General features: G+C 39.8%; 1 protein-coding gene across 1 annotated transcript; it reads left to right on the top strand.

Annotated features, from left to right (window-relative positions):
- Window positions 1-32: 32 nt before the first annotated feature.
- rab33ba (RAB33B, member RAS oncogene family a) lies at window positions 33-15,508 on the top strand. The gene is made up of 2 exons (XM_088916315.1): window positions 33-481; window positions 8,838-15,508. Exons 1-2 carry the CDS (start codon window positions 254-256, stop codon window positions 9,282-9,284), a joined length of 675 nt encoding a protein of 224 aa, XP_088772441.1. The 5' UTR covers window positions 33-253; the 3' UTR covers window positions 9,285-15,508.
- Window positions 15,509-15,556: the final 48 nt, after the last annotated feature.

Genomic DNA, 15,556 nt, shown 5'->3' with positions numbered 1-15,556 from the left:
CGCGAGCGCTCGGGCATGTTGACCGTACGTGGCGAGTGATCCAAACAGTGCGTGTAGTTGTTGTAGTGTTTGTGGTAGGAAGGCAGACGGGAGGCAATGATGGTGCATATTTAAAATAAGAGAAATCTTTTAAAAAATAATTGTGGGCGGAAGAAAAAAGGGCCCCCTTTGCTGCTCTGCGTTGTATTTTATTTTGCACGTTTTATTTTAAACTAGTACTTGATAAAAGTCGGCATCATTGCCAGACAGAAATATGTCAGAGATGGAGTCATCCCTTGAGCTCACCACTTCTCTCCCGGGTTCGTCTCTTCCCCCTCTTCGTTCTCGGATCTTCAAAATTATCGTGATCGGAGACTCCGGGGTGGGAAAAACGTGTCTCACCTACAGGTTCTGTGCTGGCAAGTTCCCGGAAAAGACGGAGGCCACCATCGGGGTCGACTTCAGGGAGAAAGTGGTGGAGATTGATGGCGAGAAAATCAAGGTACAGTGAAGTCATGCCTAGTAATGTTATGTGATCTGTAGCTCTGTCGTTTGACAGGAGTGAGGCGACAGATTGAAGGAATGAATCCAGGGTTCCCGTCAGTTACCTGACCTGCGTACCGTTCAAACATGGTTCGCCTGACGTTCAGACCAGTAGCTAATCTTAGTTTCCTCTTCTCTCAGTGTGATGGGCAGGTCCTGCTTTTGAAGTGTGTGTTTTGTGCTGCAATACTGTACTTCACAGTTGCCAAAAACAAACTTTTCAATGCCAGACCCAAAACCGTGTCATTTAGGATTAACCGTTTAGAACTGGGTTCCAGCAATGAGGTTTAGTTCTTCTCAAGCAGAGCAGCACACAGTTAATACAAAATCAAGAACAAACAATTGTAAGTACAGCACATCTCTTCCTCCTACAGTACGTCTCTACCTGTCACCCGCACGGGAAGTCGACTTTCTTTTATTTTGAAATCAAAACGACACCACTTTTCAAATACAGACACGAAAGAGTCGCACAGTGCATGAGCAATCGAAGTCCTACAGTAACCTGCCCGTAAACGAGTTGCACAGTCTGACACAGTGTGGGCGCAGTAGCGTGATGATCCACCGTCAAGTCGGGAAGCTGAGGAGTAAAGGTCACGAATCATGATTTACTGTACAGTGCAGTTTCACCTGTGCCTTCCGTTTACTTGCCACATAGTGTAATAATGAAGCCCAGGAGAAAAGAAGATTTTTTTCTACTTTTCAGCGTGGAATTAACCACTACCTTAATTGAGTCTAATTTTCCCCAAATAACATTTTAAAATATTGAATGAAGTGGAGTCCCTGTCCCATTGTGTAACACTGACCTTACTGTGGGCAGCACTAGTCCCATGCTTGTGAGGAAGGGACTCATGTGCTTTTCTTTTTATCTGCTCTGACCCAGACTTGCATGTTCTGTTTTTAGTAGAAAGGGGTTGGATTTTTTTTGGAACGAGACTTTTCAAATCCACAGTGAAGAGATTTTTAAGATTAGTTGGATTTGATTCCTTTTAGAGCAGACGTCCTATACTTAATTCCTGCAAGGCCTAATGTCTTCTGAATTTTGTTCCATCTGAGTTCCAGTTATATAACTGGTCTAATTATTTAATTAGCTGCAGAACTGAAATCCTTCTAATGAGGCTCTGAGGTGTTTCATAAATAAACAGGATGTATCCTGGACAGGACACCTGTTTTACTTTAAAGTGTTTCAAGCAGGATTACTTCCATAATAATGACCACCTCACCTTGTATATTTAACTTTCTTTGCTTGAACTGTGTCTGTGGTGCAACTAACGGGCAGTGGAATTCTGATAAAAACACTCGCACAACATTATTCCCTCACAACAGTAATAAGGAAAACAAAACACTCAGTGCCTATATTTCTGTGTAAAGAAGTCAATGTTTTGAGTAATCAGCTGTGAGAGACCTTAAGAAAACTCAGTGTTTGCCTATGAAATTAAAGAGGTAAATTGCTGTCTGTGTGGAGTTTGTATGTTCTCAGAGTTCTCTGGGTGCTCTGGTTTCCTCCCACAGTCCAAAAAAAACATAATACTAGGTTAATTGGCTTTTGGAAAAATTAGTCCTGGTGTAAATGCGTGTCGTTGTGTCTGTCTGTGTCATTGTGTGCTCTGTGATGGACTGGTGTCCTGTCCAGGATGTATCCTGCTTTGCACCTGTTACTTGCTGGGATAGGCTCCAGCTTACCCGCAACCCTGTATTGGATGAAGTAATTAGAAATTGGATGGATGGAAGAATTGTTTAAATGACTACTGCGGTTTGTACAAATCCTAAGAGACACTAGGAGCTCCAGGAACAGAGCTTCAGGGCCCTAATTTAGAGTATGCTTTGTAAAACATTGTCTCTTCCTATTCTTTATAGTGAATTACAATCTGATGCTGTAATATACAATTGGATGCTTTATTATTTAATTATACAGTTAACAACCTGGTTGTTAAGTGGAATAGGCTGGGTGCTTGTTTAAGAGGTTCAGCTGATTCACTAAAAGGATCTTCTTCAAAGATCTGTGAAGTTAGATTGTAGACAGAAGTGACTTGTTTTTATTAGATTTGCCAACTGTTTGGAAGACAAGTATACATAGGCCGAGACATATAACATATAACATAAAAATACAAATACCCAGTTGAAACGGAACATTCAAAACCAAACACAACTGAACATTTGCTAATATGACTCAAATGTATTTTGCTGCCATTCAAGCGGAGCTGTGGAAAAAAATAATTTCTGTCAGGGAAAGAGTCAAAATAATGTTAGAATCTGAACACTGTAAATAAAGCAATACTAGTACTGTATGCTACCATTGATTGTTTTTTTTTCTTTGAATCAGTCTTTAATGAATTTTCATTTTATTTCTTGTTAATTTAAAAACACAGAGGCTTGGAGCCATGGATTTCATTGCAGCCAAAGGTTTGTAATTCCAAAGGGTGTTATGAAAAGGGTGTACTTTGATTGCAACTTAGATGTTTTGTATACCTGCAGGAAGAACCTGTATTAAATTTGAAGCAATTGGGAAGAAAAAGGTGAGGTGTGGCTTCTGCTGTTGGTCTGTTGCTTTTTGAGCGGGACAGTTTGTGAATAACGCTAATCCTTGTTTTACAGGGGTTGATCAGGTTACGTGTCTTACAGGCCAGATGAAAGTTAGTTCAGTTTTAAACAGCTGTAGGCAAAATTACACTCTAACCCTAATTCTAGGTCAGTTTCTTACTGTATGATCTAATGCAGACCTGCCTTTATTTTTTCATAGAACCATAGTTTTAGCATTATTTAATTATTCATGTAATCCAGTTTAGGCCAGATGTTAAGTAAACTGGATTTTTAATTGGCCTATGATTTATGCATTAGTGGTTCAACAGATCTCACTCTGTTTCGTACGATATTTTAATAACATTGAACACATTTGGTTAGCATGGCAAATCAGGCTGTGAAGTCTTATAATAGATTTGAAAGACTAGTAATTTCTACTATAACATATTTTCTTCTGTTTTCTTTTTTTATGGCAGCGAGTGTCTTTAATAACTGTTCTGTGTTTTAACATTGGAGTTTGTTATGTAACAAACTAGTTATGTAACCCTGTGACTATCCAGTGCAGGCAAGACTTTTTTCGAACAGTGGTGTTTTCCTGGGTTTCTGTACAAAATTCGAACGCATATCAGAGGTCTGATTAATGTGCTTGCTTCCTTTTAATGTTTTCTACTTCACTGTCTCAGAGTGTCTGAAGTGTGACTCAGAAATGAACAAATCAAAAAGAATACTGTTTTTTCTGGCTCCTTGATTGTTCACGGATGTACAGAGGGTCATTAAAACTCAACAAGTGCTGTTTCCATTGCCCTTTCTTGCATTTTGTGTGTTAATTTTTTTACATGATTATTGTAAAGCCATACATTAAAAAGTACTTTTTTGTGGCAGAATAAAGATGTGCTGGCTTTGTTGACAGTTGTTTGTGAAAAGTATATACATTTAATAAAATAAGCCTATAAAAGTCCAACAGCAGTCTGCTTCAGAATTTCAGTTGGTGATTATATTCAGTATACAGTAGTTATTTTATGCATTTGTCCCAAAGCATCACAAGGGAAGGAAAGCTAATTGTGACCCAAGGCTTTTATTAATAGTTTAAAAATAATTTGTTATGTAATGAAATCATTATGGTCTTATGTCTATGTGTAATAAAAGCTGGAGAATTATTGGATCTAAATAATTGAGTCCACCTGAGTTGGGCGCTGTTTCATCATCTTCAACATACAGAACTTTACACGTTCTCTCCTCAACTTGCTTGCCATGATTTCTGACTACCTAGCTTTTGCTAGTTAATCATTTGAAAATAAATAGACACAGGTGGGAACGATACTGTATCAGCCACTCCTACAGTGAGTGTTTTTCCTTTTGCTGGGTTTCCGATTTCAGGCAACACCTGAATGAGAGCACTTCGGACACTCGGAAATTGCTAAAGGGTTAATACCAATTTCAAATCCTATTCGAGCTTTCAAGACCTTTAGACCTTGTAATCTGAAAGCAAATTTACAAATATACTCTTTATATAAAACTGGAATCGGTTAGCCCGTGATTCAGAACTCATCTGGAGAAAAAAAGCAAATGAGAGTGCTCCTCCAGGACCAGGGTTGGGAATCACTTCGTTATAGCATTTCTACAGCAGGAGTGTATAGCACATCACTTGTGTGGTGTGAGTGAGACATTGAAATGAAATAAAATCTAGAAGCCTGTTCCGCATGTATATTACTGGTCAGTGAATTAATTTTAATATAGAGCTGGTTGAACTGACTGTTTTTCTAAAAAAAACCAACAGTAAACTGCAAACTAGTGTGTTTCTGAAAGTGTAGTACAGTCTCTTGCAATTCTGAATATTTTTTTCAGACATTGCTGGTTAACTTGCCTAATATACCTAATTGCTGGTTTTAGGTATATTAATTAAGTTGTGTTAGCCCTAAATTGGACCCTGTCTGCAGGCCTCATTTAAATACCTAACATTCAACTTGAAAAAAAATATGGCTTGTAGTGTGAAGAATTTGTGGATATCTCTTAGGGCTGGTTAAGAGTTACGGCGTTTCGTAATGTGTATTGTTTTAGTATTGTACCAACAGTTGCACAAGTCCAAGCTGAAATCAGTTTCCCCACCTTGATGACAGGGGGGAACTTCTTACAGACGCCGTCTTAAAGGAAGGGACTGTCTGTGCTGTGGATCTTGTAGATCTTTGAAGATAAAAATACTGTAGTAATGAGAAAGAAAATGTTATTTTTTAATCCCAGTCTGTTCCTCACCCTCTTTCGGTTTGCTGCCATGGCCTGACTGTCCTTTGCTGTTGCGGCCTCACCATGAGTGGGTGTAGTTGCTCAGGAGCCTGGCTGGGCAGTGGTGTTCTTCCAGGCACAGATGCACAGCCTGGTCTTCGGTTTGTTCTTTTCTATCTAAAAGCATATACTAATTTAAGGAAGAGAAATCTAACTAGCCCCCCCAGCCAGCTGGTCCCGAAGCTCACTGGAACCAGCCAGCCTCAGGACAGCACAACTACAACAACACAAATCAAAGTCAACCAAATCACAGCACAAGCCGAACAACACTATCGTACCCACTGGGCCCCACACGCACAAACACAACACTAACTTGAATGCTACAGGACTCTAAAATGAAAAAGCACATTAGCCGAGTAGGTGACGAGGGCAAGAAAGATCAAGGAGAAACGGATCCTGATGACCTGGCTGTCCAGAGAGGAAAGGCTGTGCTCCTACTGCCAGCAGGGAGAAGCAGAGAAATACTCTGGGATTAGACAGACAATTCTCCCTAAAATAACAAATCCCAGAATTCACACACCTGCCAAAATCAGAACAGCTTCCAATCCTACAGGGGGAAGAAACTCAATAGAGATGGCAGCCCAGTACGTGTTCTGCTGTCACAGCCTGAGGAACAGAGAGTGAGCCCGTCTCATAACAGTGTTTTATGCAATGTCTGTAAATGTCCAATAATATGTTTTCCCTGTAAATGTCTCTGATTTTGCAACACTTTAATTCATCCATCATGTCAATAAAGCTCACAGAATTTGAATTTGAGTCCGACTTGAGCCCAAGTAGATGTCGCCTGCAGTTGCTTGCGTAGCCTACATAATTTAGTGGATTTAGTGAATCTTCAATAATAATGTGGTTATTGAGATTTTTGTGCTTTAGTTTGTGCGGCTACTGTGGGTCTTGACATCTATTGTGTATTATAAACAGATAGGCTTACTATGCGATAGTCATGGTAACAAACTACTGATTGTCTGAACTGCGTGAATGCCATTCTTGTTCCACCTTTCAAATGTCTCGTTCCCAGTAGAGGAATAAATCACTGCACGATGAACGGGAACTGCATGGCTTCTTGAAAAGCAAAAGGTAACGGCAGTTAAATGTTAAAATAAAGTGCTAGCCCAAGATCAGGATATCGTTTCCTCCAGTTTGGGATGGGATGTTCCCTTCTCCTTCTCAGATTGCACATGGGTGTTTTTCATCTCTTCTCTGGAAGGCGATACCAATAAACATGTGTAAACCCAAACCCACTTCAGAATACACCGTGCACCGTGGCACATACTGTAAGTAGTCAGCAATTTCTAGAAGGAGACGGAAAGTAAAAAAAAACTTACATTTGAGTTCCAATAGTATATCAAAAGAAAAAAAAAACATGTATTTCTCTGCATGCCTGATTATTCAAAATAATCCACAGGACGTTTCTGTAAAATAGCGAACATTGGAGAAGTGTAGCTTAGGCTCCTTTCTGTTATGTTGTAGCACGTATCCTGGAAAACAAACATGGAACAGACAGATAATGGTGATGGACTGGTGTCCTGTCCAGAGTGTATCCCGCCTGTTACAGAGTGTGCCTGTTACTTGCTGGGATAGGTTCCAGCTCCCCCACAACCCTGTAGTGGATAAAAATGTTAGAAAATGGATGGCTGGATCAAGCAGATAAATGGTGGAAGTGATAAAAGATCTGTATATTAATGCAAAGAGGGCAATAATTAACTAAGAGGAAATTCCTGTGTAAGTGAATGTATGTCAGTGGTCTTCCAAGTGTCCTGAATGTTTGGAATTGTTTAGAATTTGAACATGACTGAAGCAAATCAATTTGAATACAGCTGTCGGGTAAAGATTAAGATTTAAGACTTAAAGCTTGTTTGACAAGACAGTTGTGTTAATGCTTAGTGCTGGCCGCCTGTGGTTAAAGGTTTCACAGTAAAACAGCTATGAATGAGGGTAATGTAATACTAATGGAAAAAATCCAGCATTTCTAAAGTTACTTAAGATGTAGAAATAAGTTTGCAAAACTTTACTTTCTTTTCTGTTGGTGACATAGCAATACCACTCTATTTCTGAAGTTTACCTTTCTTCCTAGTAAATTCACAGCTCTTTGAGTGTGTAGAGATGTGTTCTGCCCTCCGTAGAGATGTAAAAATATCCTCTCACATCACGGTGTAGTTTATCAGCACTTTCTAATATGGATTGGTGATGTTGCTTTCTACTTTTAGCATGGCTACTAAAAAGGCTGGCTTTTGAGATAACTAATGATGGTAGTGTCATAAACACCCAGTTGCCTACTGTTGTGTTTCTTGAGGGACAAAGATCAAGATGTGATGCTTCTTCCTGTTGTTGAATTGGTCTTCTTGTTGTCATCACAGGTACGCTGACACACGGTTTACAGATTGAGTCAGTATTCAGATGGCTAGCAAAGAAATACAACTTCCCAGGAAGCTGATGTCCAACACTCTGCCTACTCATGTGCCAAGGTTTATCATTACAGTTTAACAAGATTTTTAGAGTTCTTTCTCTTTTATTTCTGGTAGCTCCACAATTTATTTTACTGTAGTTACACAATTCGGTTTAATTTAACATCTGAATCTCCTGTACAGTCACTTAGTTTTAATTCTAGGTTTAAAACAGGAGCTACTTTTTATGTGAACTTGAATTCATGAGTATTTGTTGTCTGAAATAAGATGCAGTTTTTTGTAGGCTAACTAGAATGCACTTGAGTTCTTACAGAGGAACACTGTATTCCATATAAAATAAAATGGTGTAGCTGCATTTAACAGTGAGAAATCTGGCATCTTGACAACACTATCTGCACAGGAGGCTTTATTGCATCTTTTATTTTTTGTAATGCCAGTTTTAGTAAGTGCTTAATGAAGCTACCCACTAACTAAAACACTAATACTTATCCATGTCATTGTTACAGGAGTAATTTTATTTTAGTGCTGTATAGTTTGAACCCTTGCAGGCCTTTTTCCGCATTGATCTTGGATGGATTTTCTAAGAGTCACTGTAGAATTTCTTATTTTGCAGCATCCATTTCACCCTGCATCTCACAACAGGCAACCCAGGGTGCTCTTGCCCCAGTATAGTGACAGGTCCACTATACTGTAAAAAGGCGTCGTCCTTCAGATGAGATGTAAAACCGAGGTCCTGACTCTCTGTGGTCATTAAAAATCCCAGAGTGTTTCTCGAAAGGTGTAGGGGTGTTACCCCAGCATCCTGGCCAAATTTTCCATTGGCTTTTACCAATCATGGCCTCCTAATAATCCCCATTTATGAAGTGGCTTCATTACTCTGCTCTCCTCCCCACTGATAGCTGGTGTGTGGTGAGCGTTCTGGCGCACTATGGGTGCCGTCGCATCATCCAGGTAGGGGCTACACATTGGTGGTGGTGGAGGGGTCCCCATTACCTGTAAAGCGCTTTGAGTGGAGTGTCCAGAAAGGCACTATATAAGTGTAAGCAAATATTATTAGAGTTATTTTGGCTCCAGAATGCTGGCTCATCCTGATGTTGTCTGCGTCTCCTCTTCCAGATCCAGCTCTGGGACACCGCGGGCCAGGAGCGCTTCCGCAAGAGTATGGTGCAGCACTACTACCGCAACGTGCACGCCGTGGTCTTCGTCTACGACGTCACCAACGCCTCGAGCTTCCAGAGCCTGCCGGCTTGGATCGAGGAGTGCAAGCAGCACTCCCTGGGCGTGGAGGTGCCGCGCATCCTGGTGGGCAACAAGTGCGACCTGCGGGACGCCATCCGGGTGAGCACCGACCTGGCGCAGAAGTTCGCCGACTCCCACAGCATGCCCCTCTTCGAGACCTCGGCCAAGAACCCAAATGACAACGACCACGTGGAGGCCATCTTCATGACGGTGGCCCACAAACTCAAGAGCCAGAAGCCCTTGGTGCTAAGTCAGCCTCTGGGCACAGAAAGCACCGTCCAGCTGCAGCAGGAGCAGAAGAGCGCCTGGGTGTGTGGGTGCTGAGAGTCGGGCGCTAGGAGGAGGAACACTGTCCGGTCGCTTGTGTTTTTGTGTGTTTCTTTTAGGGAAAGAGAATAGGGGGAGAATCTCCTTGAGTGGCCTTGTAACCCTCTGAAAAAGACAAGGTTACTACTTACGAGCTAACATAATGCCTTTACTGTGGGGTTAGAAAAGCTGGAACATCTACGATCAGAGAACTAAAGAGTTAATGTACACATTAGGCAGGTTTGCATTAACAGTACAGATGGCCTTGGCCACTTTTGTCGGTAAAGAAAAGTGGTGCGTTGAAAACCATTGCCAAACCCCATATAAACACCTTGGTCAGTCCCCATTATCCAATTGCAGATGGAAACACTTAAAGAAAATGTGCATTGCGTGTTAATATACATTCACAAATATACTTAATTTGTCTTAAATATAAGTCTTGTGCTATCTTACAAAAGAGATATTAAGAACTTAAATATTGCATTACAATTGGTGATGTGCATTCAATTAAGATGATTGCATACATTATAATGACTACAGTTCCAGTGTGTGAATGAACAGTACTGCTGTTCCAGCTGGTGTCTTGCTTTCTGAAGTACAAACGCATACAGATGGTGAGAGTTGTTGGAGGAGGGTTATTGACAGTGGGCCACTGATACCGTATACTGTATGTAACCATGTGTGTTGCTTGATTATTTTCAGGCAACCTTGGTTATGAAAGTAACACATCATTAGTAAGTCCGCTAGCCCAACTCTTTTGGCTTTGGTAGATTCAGTCCCTGTGATTTCTGGGGGTAGATCTTCATCTAGGAGGTGTCTCCTCCATTGTCAGCCTGTGTGATTTTGATAAAACGTTCTGAGGAATCATCTTCCAGGGGGTTGAAGAGCTTGTGGATGTTTAGGAGAGTCCGTGTTTGAGCTAACCTGGGCCACAAACATTGTTTTTAACTGAAGGGAAAGGGAAAGAGATCGAGGAAGATGGATTTCGAAAGTCTTCTAGTGCTTAAAAGCTCACAACTACTTCAGGAAAAAAAAGGGATTTTTTTTTTTAAAGTACAGGGGAAGGAAGGAATGATTAATAATTAATGGAAAAGGTTAAGAAAAATAATTTTAAAACCTCAGTTTATTCCAGTCACTTCATCTTTCCACGTCGTGGCGCTGGGGAGTTACATGGTGTGGGTTAGATGAGAGGATTTTGTTTTGGTCTGGCAGAGCAACTTAGAAATTGCTCCTGCGTAAGGACAGAACACAGTAATTATACAGTAGGTTGTGTGTAAAGTTTTCCCGTCTGATTTGCTGGTTTTAATAACCTGCAGTGGAACTGAGCAGTCTTCTGTTTTCATTCCACGCGATCTTGTGAGTATGGGCTATTTGTAATCTTTGTCCTGACCTTTACCATTGTGTTGGGGAAGGGGGTGATGTTTTCTATGGTTTTCATAGCTGTGTATTTTTCCTGCACCGAATCAGGTTTAGACTGAATACTGTTTTTCTGCAACCTGACATCACTGGTTCCAAAAATTTAGATTCTTGATTTTGAATTCATCAGTCTCTAGCTGTAGGACTTTCTTCATGCACCTATGCACAAGGAAAACTGTGGAGCACATACTGTACCCTCTTAGTAATAAAACTAAGCATTTCTCACCTAGTACCACGTAATTCCCTGTGTGAAACAAATACATATATACTAAATAGTTGCAACTGAACTGAAGTATTCTCACAGCTGGTTCTGTGTATTATTTTTTTAAATGCCAGTTTACTTTTTAACCTGAGAGGATGGAAGGATTTGTGAGTGAGCTTCCATGGTCAAAAACCTGTCTCTGTTTTGTCTGGTGAAACACTCTAACACTTGTGTTTAATGGGTCTAAAAATCTAATTTTATTCCCTGCTCACGCAGAAACACATTAGAACATAATTTTGTGACACCTCATGTGTCTGTGCATGATCTAACTGTATGATTCACTGCGAAATCAATAGCTGTCAGAACCCAACCAAAATCATTGCATTAAATAAATATAGACTGAGCATCAAAAGAATGGCATTACTCATAACTGAAACAAATTCACAGAAGTGCCAGGAAAATGCCTCTTTTTGTAGCAGGTGCACTGAAATTCTGTGGTATAGACAAGACAGACGTAAATGCACTGGTGATGATTAACATTTGTCATTAACAGGATTGATTAGGTCAGATCTGCTGTGAAAGACACAGGCTAGTAATTTCTGTGGCCACAGGGAGAAGCTCCACAAGATGTACAGTACGTGTGAGACTCAGTCTTTGCACTGAAGTTTTTGTGGATTTCTGTCCCATCCTTCTGTTCCCATTCCCAATAACCTTTTGCCAGTTTTGCATTCTTGGAGCCATTCTTTAATCCCAAAGACCTCAGTTTTATCCCGGATGTTTAAAGTTGGCAAACTTCAAAGTTATGTATTCCCATATAACTGTAACCTTGTAACATTTTAAAAGAAAACTGTTGCAAGGTGGCATAAATTGAAACATTTCAGTGAACTTCTAGGTACTTGAACAGCATTTGTTCAGAACTTGGAAGGCAAAAGCACAGCAGTCAAGCATATACACACACACCAATGGCCTACAGCAAGTTAGTGACATGAAGTCACAGACAAGTGGTTTCTGTGCCACAGGGGAAGCACTACGAGATGTACATGTGAGACTCAGTCTTTACACTGGGATGCAGATGCTTTTTGTGGCTTTCTGTCCCATCCTTCTGTCCCTATTCCCAATAAGCCTGTGCCAATTTATAGGTCTCTGAGCCCTAGACACTACACATTGCTCCATCTCATGTTGCAAGAAAGACATTGTCACTCAAGCAACTTCAGGATGTGACCAGTTGGAATGTTATGAGGATAGCCTAAGCCTGAAAGAAGGGTGGCAAGTGGGCTCTAGGGCTTGAGCAGTGTAGTAGTGTGCAATCAGGTTGCCATCAATCAGTTGATGGTGAAGCATTGTGATTCTTGGTTGTCCAAATCCTGGCATATCATGGACATTTAGCTATGTCATCTTGCTAAGTTAAAAACATCTTGCTGTGAATACCCCAGATAGTGAGCAATAGGATTTGAAATTAGTCCAGCCTTCAACACACCAATAAGGCAAAGGTTTTGTCTTCTTGTTAAGTGGGGTATATCGCCTACTTTCTGTTTGTCTTTATTGAGTTTCACCAGGCTTGAAATGCAGCAGATTGAATCATCTCATCACCTGTGTCCAGTCAACACTCTGATCAAGGTGACTTAGTGCTTATACAACAGTCAAAGTCACTTGAGTGCATCACTGTTAGTTATGAAGGACCTGTCAAAAACAGTCAATATCCAAAACCCATATACTTGGTCTAAAGGCATACGTGTGAGGTAGTAATAACTTTCTTTTGATGCTCATTATATTCTGTGTACCAGTGTATCCTATTTTAATTCATCATGGAGAACAAACCCTTTTAAGCTTTACTACTACTACAAAAAGGAACATGTAAACATATTCATTAGGAGGAGTGATACACTATTATAGATTTTTATATTCAATAATTAGTTTTCATTTAGGGCTTTGAAAGGTTTGCATTTACAGGTGGTGTAAACATTTGCAAAACATGGAATTTTTTTTTATTGAACTCTGTTATTCAGGTCTCTCTGCTGGCATTGCTAGTGGGCTTGAAATTTTGTTTATACTGTATGTTAACTAATTTACATGGAGAAGATTGCATCCTGGGAGCCAGGATTTAATCCCAAATACCTCAGTTTTATCCCGGATGTTTAAGGTTCACAAACCTCAAAGCTCTGTATTTTCTTATAACTGTATCCTTGTAACCTCTTTAACGAACATTGTAGCAAGTTGACTCAAATTGAAACATTGCAGTGAACTTGTGAGTACTTGAACAGCATTTGTCCAGAATTTATAAGCCAAAAACACACCAATCAAGCATATATAAACACCAATGACCTAGGTTAGTGACATCAAGTCTGAATTGTGAGCCTAGACTAAAATACAAGCCGAAAATGGTGGAACTAAAAAGTAACATTAAAATGTAAGATTGTCAAACTATGGTACATATACAGTATATTTAAATATTTTTTTAATTTCTCACTCTTATCTAATCAAATAATAATTTCATATTTTTAAGGAAACTTGAGCCATTAGGGGGGATTTGAAGCCGTGGTCCTGAAAACATGTTATTGGTTTTAAAATCTTCAATGTTGGTGAGTGGAGGTAGCGTTTTCTTCTTGATAGACTGTTGTAGGAGGTACTGGGCCACAGATATCCCTTTCTTTATGTTATCTGAGTCATAGGTACTGTGGATTTTACACCTGTTTTATATTTAAAAATAAAAAGTACATTTTCAGGTTGGCTCTGAGAAATTCCACTATGCAGCCCACTTTGACAGAGATTCAACCTGTAAATGCTGTAGGGCAGGGATCTCCATCTTTTTTCCTGGTGAGCTTAGTGTCTTCTGCTTTTTTGTTCTATCAAAGTCTTCAGTCACATGGCTGGTCTAATTACTTAACTGCCTAATTGCAATGCGTCTGACCAGGCTCTCAGTGCTGTTTTGCAGGTAACTGCACAACAAAGTAAATACTTTGAGTAATGAATATTAAAAGACCCAATATAGTGTACATCAAAGAAAATAGGGGAACAAAAAAGCAGAAAACACAGTCCTCCAGGAGCTGATTTTGAGACCCCTGCTGTAGAAGAATATGCCATAACCCAGCCACACTTTCCTGGATGCACTCCACAGCTCAACACAGCCCAGAAAGAAATGTGGCATTTATAAGAACTACCGCAACAGAAAAAAATCTAAAGTTTTCTTTCAAATTTGTGGGCTATAAAAATGGGTTTTATTGAACAAATGATAAATCCCATTCCTCCTTTGTCTTTCTTGTCACTAAAAATGGCTAAAATATTCCATTTGCTCAGCAGTAATAAATTGTTGTACTAGACAATTCCACACAGTTTGCCAGAATCCCATCCTTTTTTGGAGGATTTCCCTCAAATGTTTGCCGATAAGGTGATAGTGTTATTTCAGGAATTTCAGTCAGATGACAAAAATAAGCGGCATGTGCTGTTTATCATGATCATGGTTCCTTTACAGTTTTAAAATAGAATCAATATGCAAAATGAAAACGGTCCTGCAACACAGCTCGCCTGCTTAAAATGCTCTTCTCAAAACCTCCAGGGAGTGTGCACAAGCAAAACTATTAAAAGTATTGCCTTAAGTGAAATATGTAGCTGCACTTTAAAACAAACCTGCCAGGTAAATGTTTGCATACATTGTAAGTAGAACTGTGTGGTTTGTTTTTATTTTAGAGTTAGCTGAAGAACAAAGGCCACCAGTTTAGTATTGTTGCTTACATATTTAGGGAGTTTATTTCCATGTTTGGCACAACAACTAGACAAGATGATAATTTGATCATTCTTACTGTACTTGCTTATAAGGCCCCAGACGTGACCATTCCAGGCTTCAGTTTGATGACTAGAAAGTGGTCATCACTATGCCTTTGTCATTGGAACTGGGTTTGACTAGTATAAATATATCATGGAATCATAGATGGTCCTGGTTGGTGTACAAGCCTCTGGTAGCCTAAAGGGTTTCCTCCACCGAGATGTAGAATAAGCTGGTCAATACACCACAGTACACAAATACTTCTCATCTTGCCCTAGAAGCGAGAGATCAGTTTGCCATTTTTTGTACTACAGAAATTGCCCACTGATAACTGTTCTCTGTATGTCACACAGACAGGTTTGGCTGCTGATACAGAAGTTGTTTGCTACACGTTCATTGCCATCTTGTTTTTTTTTTTTCAAATTTAGCAGTTTGCCACAAATGCTATGCTGGCATCTTTCTAAAACCTGTTCCAACCATAATAAAATATACAAGTCAAATTCCCGACATCCCTTGTAAGAATTCAGGATGTCATTTTTTTACTTTTGTCCCAATGTCATTTAAAGATCCTGAAAAACTATTTCAGGAGAGGCTGCCCCAAACATGAGCAACTGTTGTTTTTTTTCCCCACAGATCAAGACTTCATTTTGAAAAGCATTAATAGTGAATGGGAAATAAAAAAATGGCACGAAATTCATAATTTTACATCCTTGCTCATGGAGCAAAATTAAGGGAAATGTCTGTTTTAACTGGCAGCAATGTACACGTAGCCATTTTTTATCCTTTAATACAAGTAACATGTTTACAAATGTTTGTCCTTGCTGTTATGTTAATGTGCAATAAAGTTGCTGGAGCATTTTAGTACAGTTTGTTTCAGGTGCTGTATTTTCTACTGGATGCAAAGAAGTAAAT

Source organism: Atractosteus spatula, chromosome 1, assembly GCF_055471065.1.
Source record: "Atractosteus spatula isolate fAtrSpa1 chromosome 1, fAtrSpa1.hap1, whole genome shotgun sequence".
NCBI classification, from domain to species: Eukaryota; Metazoa; Chordata; class Actinopteri; order Semionotiformes; family Lepisosteidae; genus Atractosteus; species Atractosteus spatula.
The sequence above is the reverse complement of the archived record's forward strand: the minus strand, read 5'-3'. Positions and strand labels throughout refer to the sequence as shown.